The sequence below is a fragment of the Sebastes umbrosus genome, chromosome 2 (assembly GCF_015220745.1).
Source record: "Sebastes umbrosus isolate fSebUmb1 chromosome 2, fSebUmb1.pri, whole genome shotgun sequence".
NCBI classification, from domain to species: domain Eukaryota; kingdom Metazoa; phylum Chordata; class Actinopteri; order Perciformes; family Sebastidae; genus Sebastes; species Sebastes umbrosus.
The window spans coordinates 38,111,474-38,136,580 of NC_051270.1; the positions used below are offsets into that span (position 1 = coordinate 38,111,474).

Genomic DNA, 25,107 nt, shown 5'->3' on the forward strand with positions numbered 1-25,107 from the left:
AGGGCAGACAGTGGCAACTATATGGTGTTAATTTATCAAATGTCTTTACTTATTTACCTAATTGTATTCATTGTCTACTAAATGATGACAGCAATCCTATAATAAATATTATAATAATTATGTTCTAACTATAGAGCAATGCTCGCACAGCCACCTCTATGCTCCGGGTTTGATTAAATTAATAGTTCAACATTTTGGGAAACACGTTTATTTACTCTCATATCCGTTTATTATTTACAGAGTTGGAGTCAGGATGGGGTTAGCCTAGCTTAGCATAAAGACACCTAAAAACACCTCTAAACCTCACCAATGAACATGTTGCATCTTATGTATTTAATCGGTACACAAATGTAAAAATGACAGTTTAAGGGGGAGTTATGTGCTGTAACTATTTCCTGACTAACATCAGACTGTTCAGAGTTTGCCAGGCATGGTACCACAATGCCCGTACAGAGACCAAATCCTGTGCTCATCAACCATGTCTGGCAGCCTGTGCTAAAGGCAGAGATGCTGCACAGAGGTGCTGGGCTAATGGATAAACTGTTGTTTAGATGGATGGATGGATGGGTTATATGTGTTAAAGGTCCCATAGCGTGCTCATTTTCAGGTTCATATTTGTATTTTGTGTTTCTACTAGAACATGTTTACATGCTGTAATGTTAAAAAAAACAACATTATTTTCCTCATACTGTCTGCCTGAATATACCTGTATTCACCCTCTGTCTGAAACGCTCCGTTTTAGTGCATTTCAACGGAATTGCGTTGCCTGGCAACAGCTTGGGTCCATGTTAACTTCCTGTCAGCTGATGTCATTCACATACACTGCAACAGGATATAAACTGGGACCCTTTTAGAATGTTTACGTTTAAAACTGTGTAATAATCTATATATTGTATATTTGTGACATCACAAATTGACAGAAATCCTGACAACTTGTTTCAAATGCACAATTTCTTAATACGGGCTGTGTGTGTTTCTCCATAAATTGAGCGTTTTGATAGTTTAACAGTATTTATACAGCACTTAAACCTGCTTTATAATATAAAAGCCATGAAAATCTCCCTTTTTACAACATGGGACCTTTAAATTGATGAAATGCTAAAGTGACAGGTTAAATCAAAAGAAAAAGGTAATTCTGGAGTGGTCAGGGCATTTTGCTTCTTCAGCTGTTCCCTCCCTCAGAAAGGACAGCTCTGGCCAGTCTTTTAAAAGATACCTTAAAGTGGATTGTGGGTTCTCTGAAGCCCAGTCAACTGACTACATCACCACATGTCCAAAGTAGTGCACTTCATTCTGTACGACTAAAGTTGGTCTAAACCATATTTGTCCTTAGAGATCACCAGTAAGAATCAGAGTTAAATCCTAGCAAACCCTCGCGTACTCGTAAAGTATAACTTTGGCTTAATGCAGCATCCAGAGGCTTCTGCTCTGCCCTTTCAGACAGAGTGATCAACAATAACCCATATTGTTGTTTATGGGTTATTGTTGTTCAAACTAAGCTAAGACAGCTAATCTGTGCTCACGTCAGTTGTCATGGTAAATATTCATGTATTCTGCAGTCTGATTGACATCAGTGTCAGTACGGCCAGGCATGGCAGAGGCAGCCTTGTTTTATCGCCGAGCTCTCGGGATTGGTACCCGGAGTGAAGCCGGACGCTTATCGTCAAACACAGCCATCATTTTTTTTTCCCACAGTAACTGGCAACTTTATCGCTGACGACACAGAGATACCGTGCGATGCCAACATCATCATACTATTGGCTCAATAGCCTTTTTAGAAGTGGAAACCAAACGTCAGATATCTTCCACAGAGATAAACAATACATTCATTTTGGAGCCGTCAACATTTTTTAAATGATGAATTCACAATCATAATATATATATATATATATATATATATATTTGGATACTTTTATCCAGCACCTTTCTATAAGCTTTGTAAATGTATTTTTTTTTTATTATTCATCTACATGAAAATGTTATCAATGAGACTGTTAAAGCTGAAGTAGGCGAGATTGGAGCAAAAATTTATAAAAAAAGTTTAAAATCTTTATAAAACGGCCGCTATATCGTGACAGTAGTACATGAAACAGGTAACCTGAAAAAAAACATGTGCCTCTGTGACCTCCGGTGCTCCTAACGGTATCTGAAAGATTTCACAGACTGAAGGAAAACAAGCAGTCAGAGCTGATCTGAGGTCTGCTGTCCATCTGCTGTCTTTGAGAGCCGGCTGTCAATCACTCGCAAACTCTGGCCAAACTAGGCAGTGCTGATCAAATATGAATCAATATTATGTTACGTTAATGTCTATTTCTCTCCTCAGACGTTTTCAGAATAATATTGTAGTGCACGGTTTAGCTGTAAAATGAGAAAATTTGGGACGCACATTGTGAAATCTGTTGAAGGAACGCCAAGTTCCGGTCACATGACCGGAGCACATCCAATAGAAACGCTCTCTCAATGAAATGACCTGTGATTGGTCAAAGTCTCCCGTCACGGGCTAGATGTTCTAAAGCCTGAAAACAGAGCCATGAGGAGGAGCAGAAGTCTAGTTTTCTCTCAGAACACTTGAATTACAATATGCTGAAAGGTTATTATGGAATTTTTGCCCAATGATATCAAAAATATACTGACTACTACCACTTTAAGTCTGAAAACAAGGATACGTTTAGTTTATTTCAGTTCAGCCCAGATATATGGTGGACCAACCAGCAAATGTTAAGCTCAAACCCTTCTTAAATTCACCAGAAGCTGTTTACACTATAGGTTTTAGGGTTAAATATAAAATAAACCTGACTAAACCTGATTTTTAATGGATATTTTAGGATAAATTACAAAGTGTTTCTAGAAAGGCCACCATGTTTTCCATCCAACCAGATTAAGATACAGATAAAAACATAAGATCATATCAATACATGTGCATGACAAATGTTCACAAAGAAACATGATAGTGTGTCTGGAAGTTAGCAGTGATCAAGTGATCCTCAAGGACCTTAAAGCGCATGCATCATTACCCAGAAAGCTATGTGAGGGTTTGTCCTCCACGACTTTGATCCTCCTGGCTCCTGCAGGGATAACCACAGCTTCGATGTAGCCTGATAGATAGACAGGAAGATGAGGTGGAAACCAAATCAGAGGCAAACAGAGTACAGGGCACACACATCCATAGAAGCTCTGCAGGTACTGGATCAAAAACCTGACCTGAAGGCAAAATTCAGATTAATTTCAATTTGCTGGTAGCTACCGACAGTGTGCCGTACACCAAACACATGGGCCTGCCTCCACTGTCGGCAAGCTAGCTAACAGAATGGCACCAAAAATGAAAGTTGATGCTGAAGGCTTCATGTGAGTTTTGCTTGACTCCAAAGATTATTTTTTCATTTTTAGGGTTTTATGTGCAGCTGATTACATGCCAGAAGACTAGGCTGTAAGGAACATGTAAAGTACAGAGCTTTTACTTTTATTTTTTTATTAAATGTCCCACACAACCATTGATTAGTCATATTCAGGCCCATGAAACAGGTCTTTGTGAGTTGGCTGTATGGTATTTTTCTTTTAAAATTGTATTCAGAATACATTAGTTTTGCTTGACTAAATGCTATGCAACTTTTTTTAGGGCTTTATGTTGACTAAATTGTATGAGAGAGGGCTATACGAGACATGCAACAATATAATCAAAAACATATTTTGCTGATTAAATAAAAGCATGTCAATAAACTTTTTCTGTTTGGCCCTCGATGTGATGCTCTTAGTGAAATTGAGTTTGACAGACCAGCTCTACTACATGTGTGGCCAGCCCATTCTCATTCCCAGGGTGTCATGTGCCAAAGCTTTGTCATGGCAATAAGCGCTCGATACCGCCGCACAAGGCACCCCTTAGCGCCGGTATGCAACACAAAGGGTGTTCCATTAACTACAATGTAAACCCAACAGCAAACGCTCAGAGAAAGTGTAACAGGAGTGTGTTTTAAAGAGCAAAAAGACACACACTGGGCGGGCCGGATGGGATGTGAATGGGTCCAACACACACAAGGCTTTCATCCAGGAGACCGCTGTTTGTGTCCCATGTTCACAACATTCATAGTCATTTTCACTGTACAAACGTAGTAGTTTTAAGCCAAACCATGTAGTTCTTTCGTAAACCTAACTATAGTGATTTTGATGCCTAATCCTACAGTGACGCCAAGGGTAACTATATTGGTCTTAATGACGAAAATAAAGTGATGCCAAGGGGTGTGACAAAGCGGTAGTATGTGAGGAGTTGAGATGAGAGTGTGTTGGCAATTAAACATTTGGATTAAAGTTTCGAACTCCAAATGGTAGTATGAACTAGAATTACCGAGGGTATATCTCCGCCAACCAGTCAAGTTGCAGTTTGTATCCATGTCTGTCCAAAATGCCATCATTTTATCATATTAGACATTTGTGTGAAATTGTCATATTTTGCATACAAATTCCTAAGTTATGGCCAAAAACATATGTTGTGAGGTCACAGTGACCCTTGTGCTTTGACCTAAAAATCGAATCAGTTCATCCTTGACTGCACGTGGACGTTTAGACTTTATTGTCCCCAGGGGGAAATTCATCTCCACAGCACTGCGCACGTAAGACAGTAATACATACAACAGCACAACAGTAACAACATGACAGACATCAGTACACACTCAGGTCTACTCAGCGAGGCCTTTTGTTCAAGACAGCTATGGCTGCAGGGATTGGACTTTTCCCAAAGCAAATTCGCCAAAGGCGTTCCTGAGATATCGCATTCACAAGAATGGTACGGATGTGAGGTCACAATGACCTTGACCTTTGACCACCCAAGTCTAATCAGTATATCCTTGAGTACAAGTGAAGGTTTGTGCCAAATTTGAAGAAATTCTCTCCAGGCGTTCTTGAGTTATCATGTACAATATAATGGTACGGACGGACGGACAACCCGAAGCATAATCCTCTGGCCACAGCTGTTGCCGGCGCAGAGGCATAAAAACAAAAACAACCTTCCTCGATACCCCATGTGGATGAATACATTGAAGTGAAATTAAATTGCTTCTCATTGTGCTGGCACCTTCAAATAGAATACACCAGACTGATTACTGAACAAACTTTTAGAACCAACGCAACAGACTGCAAATGTAATGACATTTGCTTTAGTATAAACTTCTTTCACTTCAAAACCCTCTGGCTGGTAAAGATGAAGGATAACAGCAGAATGTCTGTGTTTGATTCCAATATGATATTTTTAGGCAGAGACCATTTAATGCAATCATCTTTAAATTTGACCATTTCATTTCATGCACAAAACATGAAATATTAAAAGCGTCAGGATGTAAACTGGACAGGCCGGACCAGGACACTTACACAGCATATCATAGGAATCAGTTCAGGCTTCTTACTGACAATGAATGATCATTGCTTCAATGAATAGAATAAATCAAACAAACGGCATCATATCAGCAGTGAATGGAAATGATTCAATATCTGATGTTTTATGGAACAGAATAGAGCATACTAGTTGGATAATAAAACATGCACACACACACACACACACACACACACACACGCGCACACACACACACACACACACACACACACACTCACCCATTCCTTTGGTGTGGTTGAAGTCTCCTCTCACTATCTTACAGGAGCGCCCATCTCCATTACAAACACCACAGCGGTCCTCTTTGGCTGTAGAGCCGATGATGCCGTCACAGCCAATTTTCTGACCACAACAAAAAAGTGAAGAACAACATTAAAGCTTAATTTATTTAAAAAAGAAAAACAAATATTGCATGCAGGAAAAAAGCTTGGCTTATCCTGATGTCATATGTATCAGAAGATGGTGTTAAAACTGAAGTACATGTACCAACTTCTTGGATTTCTTGGATTTGGGTTTTCATTTATATTTCATTCATTCTAGTGTTTCCTGTTTTATTTTGAAATTCTATCCTCCTGTGTCATGTCTAGTTTTACTACCTGCCTTTGTTTGTTTTCTTGCCTTTTTGTGATTGTCTGCCCCGCCCTGATTTGTTCCACCTGTGTGTAATCATCCTGGACTACTTGTGTATTTAACCCTGTGTGTTCCCCTGTTCCTGTGACAGATCGTCGTTGTGCCTGCATTGTCTGTCGTGTCTGCCGTGATCATTTTACAATCCTGCCTGAGTTCCCTGTGTTCCGGTTAGTACTTAGTTGAGTTGTTTTTTTTAATGTTTTTTCCTTTGTACTTTGTTCCTCGGCCTACATTATTAGTTTTTTTTATTTCCTGTTACATTACTTTACCACCAGTGACCAGTTTAACAGATTAAAGGCCGCTTTTTGTTAAATTTACCTGCCTGCCTGTCTCTCTGTGTTTGGGTCCACTACTTAAACATTAAAAGTTGGTAGTACGAACTGACCACATTATGGACGCAGCAGAGAGTTTTTATGCCGTCCTGGGCTTTTTGGTTTCAGCCCCAGCCTGCTGGCTTCCAGCCAGATTGCTGTCTGGGGGCTGGAGCCCCTGGAGCGATGCGTGGGTATTGGAGATTCGTTTACAGTGGGGGTTGGGCTCCACCAGGACTGTCACCAATCCTGTTCGTGATATTCACGGACAAGATATTGAGGCGTAGTCGGGGGGAGGAGGGTTTGCAGTTCGGTGTGCTGAGGATCTCATCGCTGCTTTTTGCAGATGATGTGGTTCTGTTGGCATCATCGGTCTGTGACCTCCAGCACTCACTGGTTCGGTTCGCAGCCGAGTTTGAAGCGGCTGGGATGAGGATCAGCACCTCTAAATATGAGGCCATGGTCCTCAGCAGAAAACCGATGGATTGCCTACTACGGGTAGGGAATGAGTCCTTACACCAAGTGAAGGACTTCAAGTACCTCGGGGTCTTGTTCGCGAGTGAGGTGACAATGGAATGTGAGATTGGCCGGAAAATCGGAGCAGCGGGGGCGGTATTGCATTGGCTTTACCGCACCGTTGTGACAAAAAAAGAGCTGAGCCGGAAGGCAAAGCTCTCGATCTACCGGTCAATCTTCGTTCCTACTCTCACCTATGGTCATACGGGCTGGGTCATGACTGAAAGAACTAGATTGCGGGTACAAGCGGCCAAAATGGGTTTTCTCAGGAGGGTGGCTTAGAGATAGGGTGAGAAGCTCAGTCATCTGTGAGGGACTCGGAGTAGAGCTGCTACTCCTTTACGTTGAGAGGAGCCAGCTGAGGTGGTTCGGGCATCTAGTAAGGATGCCCCCCCCCCTGGACGCCTCCCTAGGGAGGTGTTCCAGGCACGACCAGCTGGGAGGAGGCCACACAGTAGACCCAGGACTAGGTGGAGAGATTATATCTCCGCACTGGCCTGGGAACGCCTCGGGATCCCCCAGTCAGAGCTGGTTAATGTGGCCCGGGAAAGGGAAGTTTGGGGTCCCCTGCTGGAGCTGTTGCCCCCGCAACCCGACCCCAGATAAGAGGTTGCAGATGAGTGAGTGTGTTGTACGTTTAGATCGAGATTGCTCATCAGTTGTGTGTAAGTTTGGAAGGGAAGTCTTCGCAATGAATACAGGTTAGTATCATTGCCTTTGTTTGAAAGTACATGTGGGTGTTATTGTGCAAAGTTGGTGATAGGCGCTTTCTTTATATGTTGGTGGTTTTGGTTGCAGGGTTGGAGATGTGTTTGTTGATGGACTCAATGTGCCGTGGGCTTACAGACATGATCTCCGACATCAATGCGTTTGTGCATCCTGGAACAACTGTGTCTCGCAGTTTGTCCCAGCACATGCATCATTTTAATAAGTTAAGTGGAGGAGCGATGGGTTGTCATCCACATCGGGACCAATGACCTTGCCAGTGGAATAAGTCCCAGTTTGTTTGTGCAGCAGATGGATTCTTTGATCAAATTCAGTGCGGGCGTGAGGACATACACTTACTGTAGCTGTTTGTTCGGTGTTGCCACGACCTGTGGATCACCATATTACCAAAGCACTGGTGAAGCAGTGCAACGTACTGATGGAGAGGAAGATAGCACAGATGTCCAATGTCTTGTTTCTGTGGACCAACAAAGGTCTATATTTGTTCAGCAGGGATGGGTTGCATTTGAACCAAAGAGGCAAAAACATTTTGTTTTCTCATTTCAAGAAGGTTTTGTGACATTGTAGTTGTCTAAGGTGTTTTCACACTTGGTCCCTTTCAGTCCTCCAAACGAACTCACAGCGATGATTCAGCATTTTTTCCCATATGTGACCTCGGGAGGTGGTCTGAGTACGGTTCGATTCAAGTCCGCGTTGTGGCTCACAAAATCTTTGTATTGTGTACACAAAGCGCTCCAGGTACGATTTGCCTTATGCCGTTGTATTTTAGCCCTCTAGAGTTGCCGTAGACAGATCACACAAGCTTTCTCGCACTGTGACGCTCGGAAAAAGAACACGGAACCATGGCCGCTTACACTGCTTTATTCCCTTTCATTCAGTCAGTCCGTATCAGAGCGTGTATCGAAGCACATTAATTAGCGGAGTTTCATGTCAGAATTTAAAGATATTAGTTTGTTACTCAGGACAATCTAAATTTACAGCTTTTATTTGCTGTCAGGGAAGCCAATAATCCATCACTTTATTGTGAAGGCGCCTCGTGTCCCTGAGGATTTGTGTCGTTTTTCCTGTGATTTCTGTATTTTGTCGGCGGGGTGCTTTAGAGTTATCCCCGCTGCCGTTGTGTTAGCTTATAAAGTAACTAAATATATATGCTTGCAAGGTACATACTGTATATTGATTTGTGAAGTGAATGAGCTTTTTAAGTGTAACTTTGTAAACTTTGTGTTGACAGAACATGGCTTTTCAGTCACAAAGTCAGTTGGCCACTATTGACCACAAAGACGTAGTGGCCGTAACAAACGCTCCTCAGCTTGTAAGTGCAAGTTTTGAGTGCTTTATTTTATGTGTGTTAATGGTAATATGTGTCATGTTGACTGTAGTGAGCCTATGTAGGTTGTATAATAGGTGTTTAATTTGTTGTGTGTGTTGCAGTATTCATATCTGGATGCGTCGGTAACCCGTGATCAAGTATACCGGCGTATTGTTGATGCCGGGTCACTAGGAGCGAAGGTTTTGGTGAGAATGGTAACGTTACAGCAGGTCAACAGAACAAAAGACTGATTAAGGAGCTGGCCAAGAAGGAGAGCCCGATTGAAAAATCAACTTCAAGATACTCAGGCTCAGCTAGAGTTTTCTCAAGATGGTAAGAGTTAGCAATATTCAGTTAAATCAAAAACTCTAAGTTTGAGTTAACATTACAAATATGTAGTCGCTGTTGCGAGGAAGCCATATTGGAAGTGTACAGCATATACAATATGTACCGTGAGGTGCAAAAGCAAGTCAGAAGTGAGTGGCAGTAGATATCGTGAACACACTTTCTTGAAAGGTGTGAACATAATTGAAGATGATAATTATTATATGTTTCAAATCGTTATTTTTGGGTGGAAGAAATTAGCACCATCATAATCGTTAATAAGAAAGGCAGTTTTATGATTGGGGTGGGAAGTATATCAGCAGTGTGTCTGTTGGTTTTGGACATAGCATTCTCAGAAAGATATTCCATCAGTTACTGTTGTTATTGATTCGTGTTTGTGTTTGCATTGTGTTGTAGAAGTATCTGATGGCGAGATGATGGCAGTTGCTCTAGAGGCAAAGTTGCTGGATGAGGATGTGGATGTGAAAGTCTGTTGCTCGAAAGGAGTTTGTACAAGAAGTGGTGGTGGAAGAGGTGGATGTGGACGAGGCCACTTACTCTGATGACAATGATCTGGCTGAGGAGTAACTGCAATACTGAGCACTGTGTACTTTAAGAACACAAACTTCAAGGTACAGCATCTTAATGGTGATGGCATTTTTTTATAGTGTGTGTGTGGGGGTGTTATGATGCACGTTTAGGGTGCTCTTTAAGATTATATTCTATGTAAGATTTTCTTTAATTATATTGTCTTTGCTAAATTATTTGCACTAGAACAGAGTTCTTTATTGTAAATTATGTCAGTTCTGCAAATAAAAACTATGTGGTTGTGTTTTATGTCTGTTTGGTCAAATTTAGCAAATGTTTCTAAAAGGGCTGTGTGGGTGGAGCATGGCAAGGAAATGGAGGGAACTGCCCCAAACATCTGGATTGATGTCAACAACAAAAGCTATTAGGTGGCCATGTTCTGGGTATGCTTCTATGAGAATTGTTGAATCTGTCTTGAGTATCAATGTCTATTTACATTTACATATATACAATTACAGAATCTGACGATTTGGTCAAGGAAGAGGTCACCTCACTCTGACCGTCACCACGGTCTTCACCTTGAATGACGCCATCCTTCTTCCTATCTGAGAGAGAGACCATAATATCAACAAAGTCATGTGACTGACCTTAAGAGGCTAGCCCGTAGGCTGTAAAGCATCCGGAAACCATGCCTCTCCCTCTTTGCCTTTCTCGCCTCATCTGAGACCGGTAGGTATGTCGGGAAGCCAATAATCCGTCACTTTATTGTGCAGGCACCTTTTGTCCCTGAGGATTTGTGCGGTTTTTCCAGTGATTTCTGTATTTTGTTGTTTTTGTCGGCGGGGTGCTTTAGAGTTAACCCCGCTGCCGTTGTGTTACCTGTAAGTAACTTTCTGTTTGTAGCAGGGTAGATACTGTAAGTGATATCACCTGCTGTTGATTACTCCCATAGTCTGTTGGCGTGAGTGCATATCTGTCCACGTTGACCATTGTTCGCTGCAGGAGAGGTTCATTTGAGTTGCCTTTAGTGCAGTTGAGTTTCCCCGGACGGCTGCCTGGTAATATCATGGCTCCCCAGACGTGTTGTTTCTGTGGGGCAGCCATGGACGTGCGTGAAGGTCACCGTGAGTGTCCCTCTTGTTTGGGTATGGCTCATTTACTGGATGACGTGGATTGTCCATGTCCAGCTGCGATTGATTTGCCTCTGGAGGAAAGGGCCCCAAAGGCTAGGCTTGGGGGGCATTCCCCACATACTGTGGCAGCTGCTCCCCCTAGTAGGGAATGGGAGCGTCACATTGAGAGACGTTCTCGCAAGCGCAAACAGGGGCAGTCCCATGGGCATAGTAAAAAACGTGCCTCAGAGGTTACTTCTCCACCACTGCATAGTCCAGCCCCACCTGTAGAAGGGGCAGGTGAATACACAGTTGCAAATCCTATCCGCCATTCGTGGTCTGGCAGACAGGGTGAGCAGGATAGAGGACCAGAGAGAAGCTCCACCGATCGCGGATTGTTTGGCGAGGACCTCCCCTAGGGACTTGCCGGCGTATCAAGAACCTCAGGCAGATCACCCTGATTCCATTTCGCTCTATGCACAGGGTTCTCTCTTGGAGGATGAGACCGTGGTGACGGTCATCGTTTGGTCTCATAGATCCATAGTTATGGACATAACTTATGATGTTGTGTGTTTGTTGTGAAATGAATGTTGTATAACATCCTGTTTTGGTTGTTGTTGATGTATACTCTGGCGGAGGGTGACCCAAAGGAAATATTGTTTATTTAAAATTCTGCAAAACAAAGCATGTAAAGTGAAGAGATTATGTGGCAAGGATGTAGAGGGTTTTATACCTGGAGCCCGTGGTGGTTTCAAAAAGAAAGCAAGTATTGGGGAGACAACTGAGTTGCCTGGTTGTCTGGCAAGTTTTGTAGAGTTTTTTTTTTAACATTGTCTTCATGTTAATTAACTAGCCAGGACTAATTGGTCAAATTTGGTATGATGGATACAGAGAGGATTGGTTCAATAGCTAATTTGCATCTTTTTTGGCCAATTGGTTGTGTCATTAACATCTTGTGGGATGGGTTTTTCTGTATCGTGTATATGTGTTGAGAGAAGAAGCCAGAACCTTATCATGTATTTATTACAGGTGGTGCTGGAACAGGCAAGTCACATCTGATTAAGGCAATTCACTATGAAGCAACTAGGTTGCTGTCACAAGTAGCAAGTGCACCAGACGGCATTTAATTTAGGAGCTGGCATGATCCACAACTCTTTCTCTATAGGAACAGATGTTAAACTCCCATACACGCCTTTAGGGGAAGAAATAGTAAGCACCCTACGTGCCTATTTATATGATTTGCAGATACAGTATTGGTAATGGACGAGATTTCCATGGTAGACCATAACTTGCTGGCTTATGTTCATGGTAGATTTAGACAGATTAAGCAGACTGGTGACCATTCTCCTTTTGGTAACGTAAGCATCATAGCAGTAGGAGACTTCTTCCAACTGAGCCCAGTAAAGGAAAACCCTTGTATTTGGAGAATACTCCGGTTGATTTGTAGAATGGCAATTTTTCTGTTGCTGAATTGACAACTATTATTTGTCAGTAAAATTCTACCTTCGCAGAAGTTCTGAACAGGTTGCATACACGAGCTAAGGGCCCACCGCTTCAAGGTAGTGTCGACATGTCTGTCTATCTGTCTGTACAGTCCAAATGCCACATGCTCTATATGCAACACATTATGTAGATCTCCACCATATCTTGAGAAAGCTGCCTATGTTTAGCTGTAAATCAGGGATTTTTCTAATGTTTGTGCAAATGTTTTACTCAACATACACGTCCTTACAAAAGATGACATAAGATGTCACAGCAATGACTTCATCTAGGTCTGTAGCTACAGCATCAAAAACACTTTGATCAGCGCAGTAAAGTAGAAATGTAATTTCAGTTTTGTTTTGTCGGTTCACTTCACAGTTTCGGCCACATCAGATAGTTTCTGTGTGTATGTTGAGGGCGGATGAACCAGACAGTAATCAAAGGCTCATAAAGTTGCACAAGAAACTGAGCCATAAGTTTTATTCAATGTTGTTCAACAATAATCCAGTGTGTTATTATCCCTGATGAGACAGTTATTGTGCGGTCTATATTTTAGCAGACTTCAAGTTGCTGTGTTCAACCCTTCAAAAACTTGCCTCTTTGTCCTCATTTTAAAATCACTTTATCCCTTTTGGGTGGCATCTGTCATATCATGCACACTGTATAGAAGCCCAGTTTCTGCTGGTCGCATTCTGAAATGGATAAAGTCTACAATTATGTTTCGCTGGCTGTCAGGCTGATCGCAAAACTGGCAGAGTGAACCCAAAAGCACAACCAGGAGGCAGGCAGTTCAACAGCCAAGTAAAAGTTTTACTTCATAAAACAGGCAGAGGTCAACACCGGGTAGTCAGTCAGTCAATAAGCAAACAAATCTGACGAGGGGCAGGACACAGGCAGGTTAAGAAAACTACGTCAGTCAGGCAGAACAAGGAAACGCTGGAAAGCTCAGTGGCAAAAAGTGACTGGTGAACTAGGACGGGTATATATGGGCTGGGGAACTGATTAGTGAACAAGCTGCAGGTGAGGAGTTGGCCAGGGAAACCCAGGTGAAGGGAATGAGGTGATTGCAAGCAGGGGGGGGCGATGTTTGTTATTTATTTTTGCTGCTTTAAAGCTGAAGTAGGCGAAATTGGAGCAAATATGATTAAAAAAAGTTATTTTTATAAAACGGTCGCTATATCGTGACAGTAGTACATGAAACAGGAAAAAAAGAATGTTCCTCTGTGTCCTCCGGTGCTCCTATCGGCATCTGCAAGATTTTACAGACTGGAGGAAAACAAGCAGTAAGAGCTGATCCAAGGTCTGCTGTCCATCTGCTGTCTATGAGAGCCGGCTGTCAATCACTCGCGAACTCCGACCAAACGGTCAAACTAGGCAGCGCTGATCAAATAAGAATCAATATTCTGTTACGTTAACGCCTATTTCTCTCCTCAAATGTTTTCAGAATCATCTTGTAGTGCACGGTTTAACTGTAAAATGAGAAAGTTTGTGACCCAGAAGCCATGTTGGAAATCTCTTGAAGGAACGCCAAATACCGGTCACATGACTGGAGCACAGCCAATAGGAACGCTCTCTCAATGAAATGACCTGTGATTGGTCAAAGTCTCCCATCACCGTCTAGATGTTCTAAAGCCTGAAAACAGAGCCATGAGGAGGAGCAGAAGTCTAGTTTTCTCTCAGAACACTTGAATTACAATATGCTGAAAGGTTATTATGGAATTTTTTGCCCAATGATGCCAAAAATATACTGCCTACTGAAGCTTTAATGGTCCAAAGAACAAGAGACGCTCAGCTGCTAAGCGGGCAAAATAGTTTAAGTCAAATAAGAGTTTATTTCAACCAAACCAGAGTTGGTGATTGTTGGAAAGAGGAACGATGACGGTTCTGGTGAGTTTTATTTTGTTTCTGTCCAGTTTGAATGAAATGTTTTACGATGCTCCGCCACTAGAACAGCTGATCTCAACATAAACAAATACATGTAGATAATGACGCAAGTGTACTCGGTGTACAACTTTACTAATATGAAGCTGAACGGAGAGGTAGTTTAAAAGGTTTATTCCACCCAAATACTACTCTCCCTCTCTCTGTCTCTCTTTGTGTTTAACAATGCAGTTCATCTGTCTGATATTCATATAAAGCATTTCTTCTTTCCGCCTATTCAGGAAAATTCAAGTTTACCACTTTTGACAGTATTACAGTTTAGCTTCCAGCTTTTCTAGCAATATATTTCAGCTCTTAGCGTCTTTAGCTAATCCAGTTCAGCTTCCAACTCTGCCAGTTGTACAACAACAGATTTTTCAGTGGTGCAGTGCAATGCATTTGAGCTTTAACATCTTTAGGGAAGTTATTTCACATTTCTGCTTTTTCAGCAATGCTTTGCAATTAATTTCAGCTGTCAGTATTCACACGCATTTTCAGCAGGAAATGCATTTTCTAGTTAATTGTAACATCGACACTGCAAACCAAGGCATTGATTCCTCATGGCAATGTTAGCTAGCAAGTTAGCTACTTGCCAACTTAATTTAGCTAATGTCAAATAGCAACACACCGGTTGCCGGGTTGGTCTTTACTTAAAGGGACTGTTTGTAACTTCTTACACGTATAAATCATTGTGGGTCGGTGTCCCATGTGCACTTGCGTGTGGCTACGCTGTTCAGACAAGACTCCAACACAAACTACACGGAAGCACCAAAACCTCTTGGTTGTATCTAGTAAAGCCCGTCTGTTAAACAGTGTTGGCCGCGGTCGGAGGACGCGGGGGAGACCGTAGCTTTAGTCTCCAGGACCGGAGTCTCTGCTGTACTCTGCTCCTCTGCCTGCCTGCCTTCACTCACACACCGCGCTCTTTCTCACTCTCTCGCTCTACTCTTACGTGCATGCGCGCACACGACACACTGCAGAAGAGTTAGTTTAGCTCTGAGAATATCTAGTGAATGTACAGTGGACGTTTGTGCAGAAATAACTGCTGCAGCTCCTCCAGACCAACAGAGGTTTCCCATGTCTTGTGAAGTGACGGGGCTCCGCAGAGAGAAACGTTATCGTCTCCGACCAAAACTCCGGTGTCTCCCCTGAACCTCCTCGCCAAGCTAGCTGTCCTCTGTATACATCCATGTAGCTACTATTTTCCGCGTTCACCCCATCCGCTGTGCATGACGTAAATCACACCCTCGTTGGGGCTCGCTCATGTGATTTGCTGGAAAGGAGGGAGACATCTGATTGGCTACGGATAATTCCCAGATCAGGGGATGTCAGATGAGTCTCAAAAAACCCTCACAAAACAGTTAGTAAATGCAGGTTCTTACAGTTTGAATATAAATGTAACAACTTCCAAATATGTTTTTAATGAAAATTGCAAATGCTTCTAAATACATATATTTGTGGATTTCTATTATATTTATTTAAAAGAAGAAATATTTGTGTGTGCACTTTATGTTTTATATGTGGATTTTTTTTATTACATTTATATACAACAATAACTATTTTTGTGTGCATTCAAAAAATATTTTTGTGGAGAGAGTCATTTATATATAAATCACAAAAAAAATTGTGAAATCTTCTGCGTGCATTCATTAATACTAAGACTGATCTGACCCCGTACATTTAATCCGCTGGGAGTATTGAGAAACAGATGAGAGAGGTATGCTGAAAGACTTTACACTGCATGTGCTGTTGATCCGATATGCACATGGCTGTCCCATCATACATCACAATGGCCTTCAACATTGCACCTCAGTGATCTCATAAATCGACAGCTCAGTCCTTTGCTGGAGCATAATGGTTGAGTGAACCTAAGAGTAAGGGCGTATTCACACCTGCCTTGTTTAGTTTGGTTGAATGGAACCCTGGAGCATTTACCCTCTTGGTGCGGTTCGTTTGGGCAGGTGTGAAAGCAGCAATCGCACTCGGGTGTGCACCAAAACAAGCGTTCGCTTCTAAACGAACCGCGGTATGGTTTGGTACGCTTTGTTTGTGGTGAGAACATGATCCGACCTCGATCCGGCCCAACTGGAGAAAGCATTGCGCCTTTTTCGATTAAACCAGCTCCGGCAGCAAGCAGTGCTGTGCAGAGATAAGACAACATTACTACAACAGAGCCAACGCTTGCCCTCGCTATTCACATCGGTACTAAACAGGTGTGACGTCAGGCTGTGTTGAAGACCACGGGCGTACCTGATGGATCTTCGGACATATTTTCGGATGATGAGCATGTCACAGTTTAGGAGGGTTAATGCATGCCTCCTCCTCCGTCCTCCGTACGTCTTGATATGCACCTTCAGCGGCTCCAGTGCATCAATACATTGTTTTCCAGTCGCAAACTGTATCGTTGCCTTCAGTGAAACATTGCTACGAGGTAAAAAAAAGATGACCAAGATCAAGCCGCGTAGTTGTCCCTCCATTGTTGCGTTCTGGAAGTCTGCTCTTCTTTGTTTACTTCCGGGAGTTTTCCAGCATGGAAATTCTGACCAATTAGAGAGCAGTTTCTTTGCGCACCAAAATTTTGGTCCGCTTGTAAATGCTGCCGTGTGAATACAAACCAAACTCGAGGCAGTATGCAACATTGTAACAATTTGGTCCCTGATTCAGACCAGAGCAAACCAACTACGGTTGCGAAAACGCCCTAAGTCTAAGTGGGGACGATAAGTGATGGCACAACTCAAAGCCTGGCAGGCCAAGAAGCTGGCCGTGACTTTGTTCCTCTTGGAAAGAAGAGAAGGCAGGCCAAAGAAAGTCTAATCTATTTGGTGTGTACCATTCCATGACAGCATTTTGAAGGAGTATTCACATGTGTGTGTGAGTGTGTATGTGTGTATGTGTGTGTACCTGACAACTTCCGTTAACACACAGGTCGGCCTCGTATGGTCCACAGGGCGTTCCATCCATCACTCTGTCAGCCATCAGGACCGGGACATCTCGACCCACTGGGCTGCAGAACAACATGCATGGCTTCTCTGCCCATACACACACACACACACACACACACACACACACATACACACACACACACACACAGCGACACAAAATCATGTTAGTGTGACTACTACTATAATAGTAAGGCACAAAAAAAACAGATGTGTTTCCATTCAATGTAAATTCAGAAATACTTAAACAAAGGAAATGTTAACAGCAAATTAGAGCAATGAATGAACACAGACACAGAAGTGCCTGTAGCTTCTACTAGCCATCTCAGCCACAACAGCAGAATCTGGTTGAGGTACAAAAAAAATGCAATAAAAGTCTGCCCTTCCTTAAAAAAATGGTAGAATTGGTTGTTTGCTCAAACAACATTTGAAACAACATTTTCCGAACAATAAACGTCTTGGGTAAAGATAAGATAAAGCAGACTGCATTGTTTCAAAGGAAATATGTCTTGAACAGATACAGTACAGTATCTGCTCTTTAAAAATACACAATAACACAGTGCATACATACAGTATATAACAATAATAATAACTAGAATGGCACTCGGAGAGCGCAGATCCCCTCCCCTCCCCCCCCTCCGTTCAGCTTGCACCATCATCCACGTGTATTTTAGTTTATGTTGAGATCAGCTGTACGTAGCGGAGCATCTCCTTTCAGACTGTGCCTCCTAAAATTTCAAACTGGCTCCCACCGGACCTCTGATCTATAAAAACTGGATCCCATTTCACCAAAAGCAGCTCAAGCCTTTTTTTGTATTGTCTCTCACTTTCAAAGCAGCATATTCATAGTTTTCAGTCACGTGACACGTGCGGATATCTGGAGGCCAAAACAATGGACCAAGATGGCGACTGTCAGTGGATTCTCCATAGCAGGGAAGCACAAGCCTGTCAATTTTCCATCTGTTTCAAGCCACGAATATTTAGATCATCTATCAACAGAAGAAAAACTAAGATACAAGCACAAACTACAGGTTTTGGGGACTTGTGATCCATATACAGCACCCGCCGCAGTATTTCAGTCACTAAAAACAGCGAAGTCGCTGCCAGAACTCCACTTTGGCGATGTTTACATCTATCTAGTGGAGAATCCCTCACCTTACACTGCTGCCAGGATGAAAGCCTACAAAAGTACAGACAGTTATATGTATTGGGAGGTGAAGGACAAGAAATTCTTCATCGTCAACGCAAAGGTGAGTGCTAATTAACTAACGTAAATTGTAGCTAGCTATCTGACGTTGATTCGTGTGTGGTTAGTTTCAGGGTCCCTGTAGTCAGCGTTAGTAGGACAGTAGTGACAGGCAGTATTCATTTGGTATGGTTAACACAGTGTCTAATGACATACTAAGTCTAATGAAAACTCCTTTTTCCAATGTGAGTTAAACCATTCCTACAGATTAAATGAGCCACCACTGACAGCCTGGGTTGTTGTGGAGAAGGAGGGACTGGTGTGATTTGGCCACTGCACCTGTATGGCTGTGATGACAAATTGCTGATGAGTGAGCTGTCTAATTTTTAAGACATCATATTGGGCTTTGGGAACTTGGGATGAGCACTTGTCGTTATGTTTTACATTTCACAGGCTAAACTTGCATTAAAACATAATGCCCACCCTTCATGGGAGAAACAAGTCAACCTCTCAACTCCCCTAATGTAGGTTACTTGAGAGTAGCATGTGACCCAAAAGGTTGCCTAAATAATACTAGTCCCCAGACTAAAGGTACAATTTCACATGGTACAAAGGATGGCTTTATCTAAAATATGAAGTGATTTTCATGATGTGAGTGCCATTTGTAATGCGTTGATGGGGGTATCTTCCTTCTAAAGACCTCAGAAAGTGATGTCCCCAAAAGGGGGTAGTTTTTAAATGTGTCCCCGAAGTTTGCCTAAGCACGTAGACACGTAGGCAAAATTGTTGGTACCCTTCCGTTAAAGAAAGAAAAACCCACAATGGTCACTGAAATAACTTGAAACTGACAAAAGTAATAATAAATAAAAATGTACTGAAAATTAACTAATGAAAATCAGACATTGCTTTTGAATTGTGGTTCAGCAGAATCATTTTAAAAAACAAACTAATGAAACTGGCCTGGACAAAAATGATGGTACCCTTAACTTAATATTTTGTTGCACAACCTTTTGAGGCAATCACTGCAAACAAGTGATTTCTGTAACTCTCAATGAGACTTCTGCACCTGTCCACAGGTATTTTGGCCCACTCCTCGTGAGCAAACTGCTCCAGCTGTCTCAGGTTTGAAGGGTGCCTTCTCCAGACTGCATGTTTCAGCTCCTTCCACAGATGTTCAATAGGATTTAGATCAGGGCTCATAGAAGGCCACTTCAGAATAGTCCAATATTTTGTTCTTAGCCATTCTTGGGTGTTTTTAGCTGTGTGTTTTGGGTCATTATCCTGTTGGAGGACCCATGACCTGCAACTGAGACCAAGTTTTCTGACACTGGGCAGCACATTTCGCTCCAGAATGCCTTGATAGTCTTGAGATTTCATTGCACCATGCACATATTCAAGACACCCTGTGCCAGATGCAACAAAGCAGCCCCATAACATAACCGAGCCTCCTCCATGTTTCACATTAGGTACAGTGTTCTTTTCTTTGTATGCTTCATTTTTGCGTCTGTGAACATAGAGCTGATGTGACTTGCCAAAAAGCTCCAGTTTTGTCTCATCTGTCCAAAGGACATTCTCCCAGAAGCTTTGTGGCTTGTCAATATGCATTTTGGCAAATTCCAGTCTCACTTTTTTATAATTTGGTGTCCTCCTCGGTCGTCTTCTATTAAGTCCACTTTGGCTCAAACAGTGACGGATGGTGCGATCTGACACTGATGTACCTTGACCTTGGAGTTCACCTCTAATCTCTTTGGAAGTTGTTCTGGGCTCTTTGGTTACCATTCGTATTATCCGTCTCCGATTTGTCATCAATTTTCCTCTTGCGGAGACGTCCAGGGAGGTTGGCTACAGTCCCGTGGACCTTAAACTTCTGAATAATATGTACAACTGTAGTCACAGGAACATCAAGCTGCTTGGAGATGGTCTTATAGCCTTTACCTTTAACATGCTTTTCTATAATGTTCTTTCTAATCTCCTGAGACAACTCTCTCCTTAGCTTTCTGTGGTCCATGTTCAGTGTGGTACACACCATGATACCAAACAGCACAGTGACTACTTTTGACCCTTTAAATAGGCAGACTGACTGATTAAAAGTTTGAAGACACCTGTGATGCTATTTACAGGACACACCTTAGTTTAACATGTCCCTATGGTCACATTATTTTACATCTTTTCTAGGGGTACCATCATTTTTGTCCAGGCCAGTTTCATTAGTTTGTTTTTTAAAATGATTCTGTTGAACCAAAATTCAAAAACAATGACTGATTTTCATTAGTTAATTTTCAGTAAATTTTTATTTATTATTACTTTTGTCAGTTTCAAGTTATTTCAGTGACCATTGTGGGTTTTTCTTTCTTTAACGGAAGGGTACCAACAATTTTGCCTATGTGTGTGTGTATGTATGTGTGTATGTGTCTCACCATCATTAATAATAGCGATCAGCATGCTGCCCTTCTTGCTGGCGTGTTGGTCGTAGGACAGACACTGCAGGTCTCTGAAGCTGGGTGTCCCCTTGGGACAGGGAGGAAGTTCACAGGCCTTGTGCTCCACACTGGCCTTCTGACAGTTTCGCCCACCAGGACCAGGCCTGCTCACACACACACACACACACACACACACACACACACACACACACGCACACAGTTTATTATGAACTCTCAGTTTATAAAACAAGGAGATAAAGGCTATCAGGTGTCTGTCAGCATTTGTATCTAACCAGATGATCATAAAAACAGGTCAGGGTTACTACATACAGGTATTTCTGTAACTACGGGCATTTTTAAGTCCTAGCAGTGAAATTTGGAAGTAATGTTAAAATGTGTCATGTGATGCTTGATAAATGTATACTCAGGGTTATCACACATCTTGACATACAAAATAATTACTAAATTACAGCCACAAGCGGCAGATCGTGAAGTAATGTCTTTTTTTTGCTCAATAGAACGAAGCAGCTCAGTTGCTAATATGAAAGCAGCACATAGCGGCTTTCAGGCTTCACAAAGTCACTTCAATTAGTTTAATTCTGTCCAAAGAAGGAGTAATTGCACACTCCAAAGTCCCGCCAGGCATATATCTTAGGAAGGGTTACTTGGTGATGTTTGGACAAACTGTCATTGATTTATGGCCAGATTTGCGGCAGGCCCATTCACGTTTTGAACCGATGGCACTGCCTGTTGAACGATTTCAAAATAGTTTTAAACACACTGTCAACATTGTTATTAAACATATCCTGTGAGGTGTGTAATGATTGGACAAACGTTTTTAGATTTATAGTCTGATTTGTGTTATGCCACGCCCATTCTTTGTATTTGTAGCGCCCCCTAGCGGTCGATTTGAGGGAAACTTTTAGGATAAGTTTCAGCTACAAATCCTGTAAGTTTTGTGATGATTGGCGTAACGGTTGTTGACTTAATTCTGTTTATGTGCTGAGCCACGCCCTTTTGATGCAATGTATAAATTAATGCTTTATACATTTAAAAGGAAATGTTGAAAATGTTAATGAACTATTGTTACATATTTTTATATTAATTAATTATTACATCTGCTACAAGCAATAATGCTACAACACAGACACAAACACAGACAGACAGACAGACAGACAGACAGACAGACAGACAGACAGGGGACATACGGTGGGTGGTCACATTTCCTCTGTCTGAACTGGACTCCAGTACTACAGGTTCTGCTGCACATGCTCCACTGGCTCCATGGACTCCAGTCACCGTCCACATGCTGAGGGATGGGAGTCTTACTGACACAATCGCCCGCCCTGCACCACTGACACGGACACACACACAGATTAAAATTAATTCAAAAACACTTTATACTCATCATAGTGTTCATTTTCTGAAGCTGTTGCCTGGGAGAGGTGAATATGTGAGTATTGGTTCATGGAAGAACAGTGTGAGCGAGAGAGTCCTACCTTGTCTGCTCCACACTCGGTTCCATCCAGAGGAGGATCCAGTTTGGTCTTGCAGGATGCATCTCCCTCTACTAAACACCACAGGCCAGCGCACATCAGGTGCTGACATGCACACACACACACACACACACACAGAATGATAAATTCAGCATCAGATACATTTATTGTCGAAAAAAAACTGTCCTCATTAACAAATCCATTCAAGTTGCTTCTTCTTTGTCATCTTTTGAAATATTAAATAAAAGTCAACACCATCTATTGATGTTTCACATTAAACCTGGAAAGTGAAGGATTATGCCCTCTGAGCCACTAGGAGACTTTTAATGTGAAATATCTGTGCACCTGTTGAGTTTCACACCAAACAGCATGATAATAAGAATTTATTTATTTTAAGCGGGAAATAAAAAATAAAGATCCGTCTCTTCTAGGGGTGGAACGGTTCACAAAATACACGGTTCGGTTCATATTACAGTTTTCGGTTCAGTTTGGTACATTTCTGTTACAGCGAGGAGAATCATGTTCTGATTTCAATATGCTTTTCATTTATTTGGCAAAAATAAGTTAACGAATGTTTGCCTTTACAAAAGTATGGCTTACATAAGGAACATAAACTCTTCTTCATTGACAAATCTTAACTGAAAGAATACGTCTTCTACAGTCATTAGTGCAAACAAAAGAATGCAGCTTTGTTACATTCATATAAATATGATTTAATTATAGACTAAGGCCATCAACATAAATTGAAGCATAAGCTCAACCAGAACTATACTGAGTAAAAAACCAACAACATCAGAACAAAAGACTGACTGAACAGCGGACACCGGACCAAAACCGCTCACAGCATCCACTGGGAGGAGTTCAAAGGTCATCGACTAGGAGTCAGTCCCACATTGTTATGAACTTGACATCTTTTACTAGATTCTTCTTAACTTTTTGAGGTCTTTTCAGGATTCCTTCTCCAGTTTTTCCAGTAGATGGTTAATGAATACATATTTCAGCATGTTTCATTTTTTGAGTTATATTTATCTTAACTTTTCTTTCCATGCCAGGAAATATACCCCTGTCCTTTTTTTGTAATAGCTCTACTCTTATACATTCTAAAGATCAATGGATCTCCTGTTTTTAGATCCTGTTTATGTCCTATTAGATATACAATAAATACGTTATGAAAACTGAATAAGGTGACGTTTAAAATACTAGGACAAATGGAGTGTGTTGTACCTCCATGTCATTGCAGAAAGTGGCATTGGCTCCAAACAGGATCTGGCACTGTTCATCCACACTGTAGTGCATGCCTGGAAGCTTGGGAGGAAGCCAGACCCGGTAACGGCTCCTGGGGTCCGTGTGTAGCAGGCAGCCACTGGCTTTGGACCTGTTTGAAAGACAGACAAGAGAAGGTTTCATAATGTTCTTACCAGTTAACTGTTTTATGTCCAAGAGTTTCCTTTCACTGCCAAATCACACTTGGCATTTACAGCAGATTTAAAAAAATATCAGATATTATTTTGAAAGCAGATGTAGATGAGCACTGCGGTGACATTGACCATATTGTTGGTTCAATTATTTTTAAGAATTTTATTCATATGGTTATTTATTTCATAATGTCTTTTATTAAGTTAATATTGAACCTGTTAAAGGGACTGTTTGTAAGTCCTAACACGTATAAATCATTGCGGGTCGGTGTCCGGTGCACAGACTCCCAACACAAACTACACAGAAGCACCAAAACCTTTTGGTTGTATCTAGTGAAGCCCGTCTGTTAAACAGTGTTGGCCGCGGTCGGAGGACGCGGGGGAGACTGTAGCTTTGGTCTCCAGGACCAGAGTCTCTGCTGTACTCTGCTCCTCTGCCTGCCTTCACTCACACACCGAGCTCGATCTCACTCGCTCTCTCGCTCCACCTCTCACGTGCATGCGCGAACACTCCACACTGCAGAAGAGTTAGTTTAGCTCTGAGAATATCTAGTGAATGTACAGTGGACATTTGTGCAGAAATAACTGCTGCAGCTCCTCCAGACCAACAGAGGTTTCCCGTGTCTTGTGAAGTGACGGGGCTCCACAGAGAGAAACGTTATCGTCTCCGACCAAAACTCCGGTGTCTCCCCTGTTCCCTCTGGCCGCGGTCGGGAGGCTGAGGCAGGAAAAGCCAACACTAGGATCAGCAGTGATTCATGGAGAGACCTTCGTCTGGTCAGCTAACATTACTGCCAAGCAGCTGAAATATAGAGTGATATTGTGCTTTTAGCTGACATGTGTCGCCTCACTGTGTTGATCGATGCTCGTTCATGTCTATGTAGAGCGAGCACAAGCAACAGGACGCTGACTTTCGTTGACTTAACGGCCACAGGTGTCGCTGTTAACAAGACATTCTGGATTCTTAGACACGGTCGCTTTAAAAGGTATTAAAGGAAGGACAAATTTGACAAATATTTGAATGCATCATTTTACATCATGTAGGATCATTTGCACATCTGTAAACAAATAAAAAAATATCCCGGCTGAACAATGTCCTGATTGTACTTTCACACACCACTGCCCACAAAAACAGAAGATGAATGGTGAAATACAGTTCATCTTACAGCATGGGGGTATAAAAATGCCTTCAAGATGGACTTCAGGTGCATTTAGCTGTATCTCACCTGAGGAAGTTCTCGAGGTCATCACGGCTGCAGGTGGACCAGGACAGGTCACTGGGGTTTCTTCCTTTCACCCATTCACCGGACATGATGTGGGAGTGACCGGTGCAGGTGTTGTGGTCGTCATCATGGCTCATACCCATGCTGAGGACAAGACATGGACACATAGACACTGAGTAGTAAAGATGGTTCT

General features: G+C 42.1%; 1 protein-coding gene across 2 annotated transcripts in view; it reads right to left on the reverse strand.

The window, feature by feature from the left end:
* Positions 1 to 25,107, reverse strand: part of adamts17 (ADAM metallopeptidase with thrombospondin type 1 motif, 17) — a 99,494-nt gene that overhangs the window by 12,313 nt on the left and 62,074 nt on the right. For both annotated transcript variants that reach the window (XM_037746207.1, XM_037746218.1), the window contains exons 9-16: positions 24,918 to 25,058; positions 23,501 to 23,651; positions 22,280 to 22,381; positions 21,989 to 22,134; positions 20,778 to 20,944; positions 17,137 to 17,264; positions 5,599 to 5,719; positions 3,015 to 3,095 (exon numbers count right to left, since the gene is read on the reverse strand). In XM_037746207.1, coding sequence (XP_037602135.1) covers positions 3,015 to 3,095; positions 5,599 to 5,719; positions 17,137 to 17,264; positions 20,778 to 20,944; positions 21,989 to 22,134; positions 22,280 to 22,381; positions 23,501 to 23,651; positions 24,918 to 25,058 — 1,037 coding nt within the window. The remainder of the gene's footprint in view (positions 1 to 3,014; positions 3,096 to 5,598; positions 5,720 to 17,136; positions 17,265 to 20,777; positions 20,945 to 21,988; positions 22,135 to 22,279; positions 22,382 to 23,500; positions 23,652 to 24,917; positions 25,059 to 25,107) is intronic.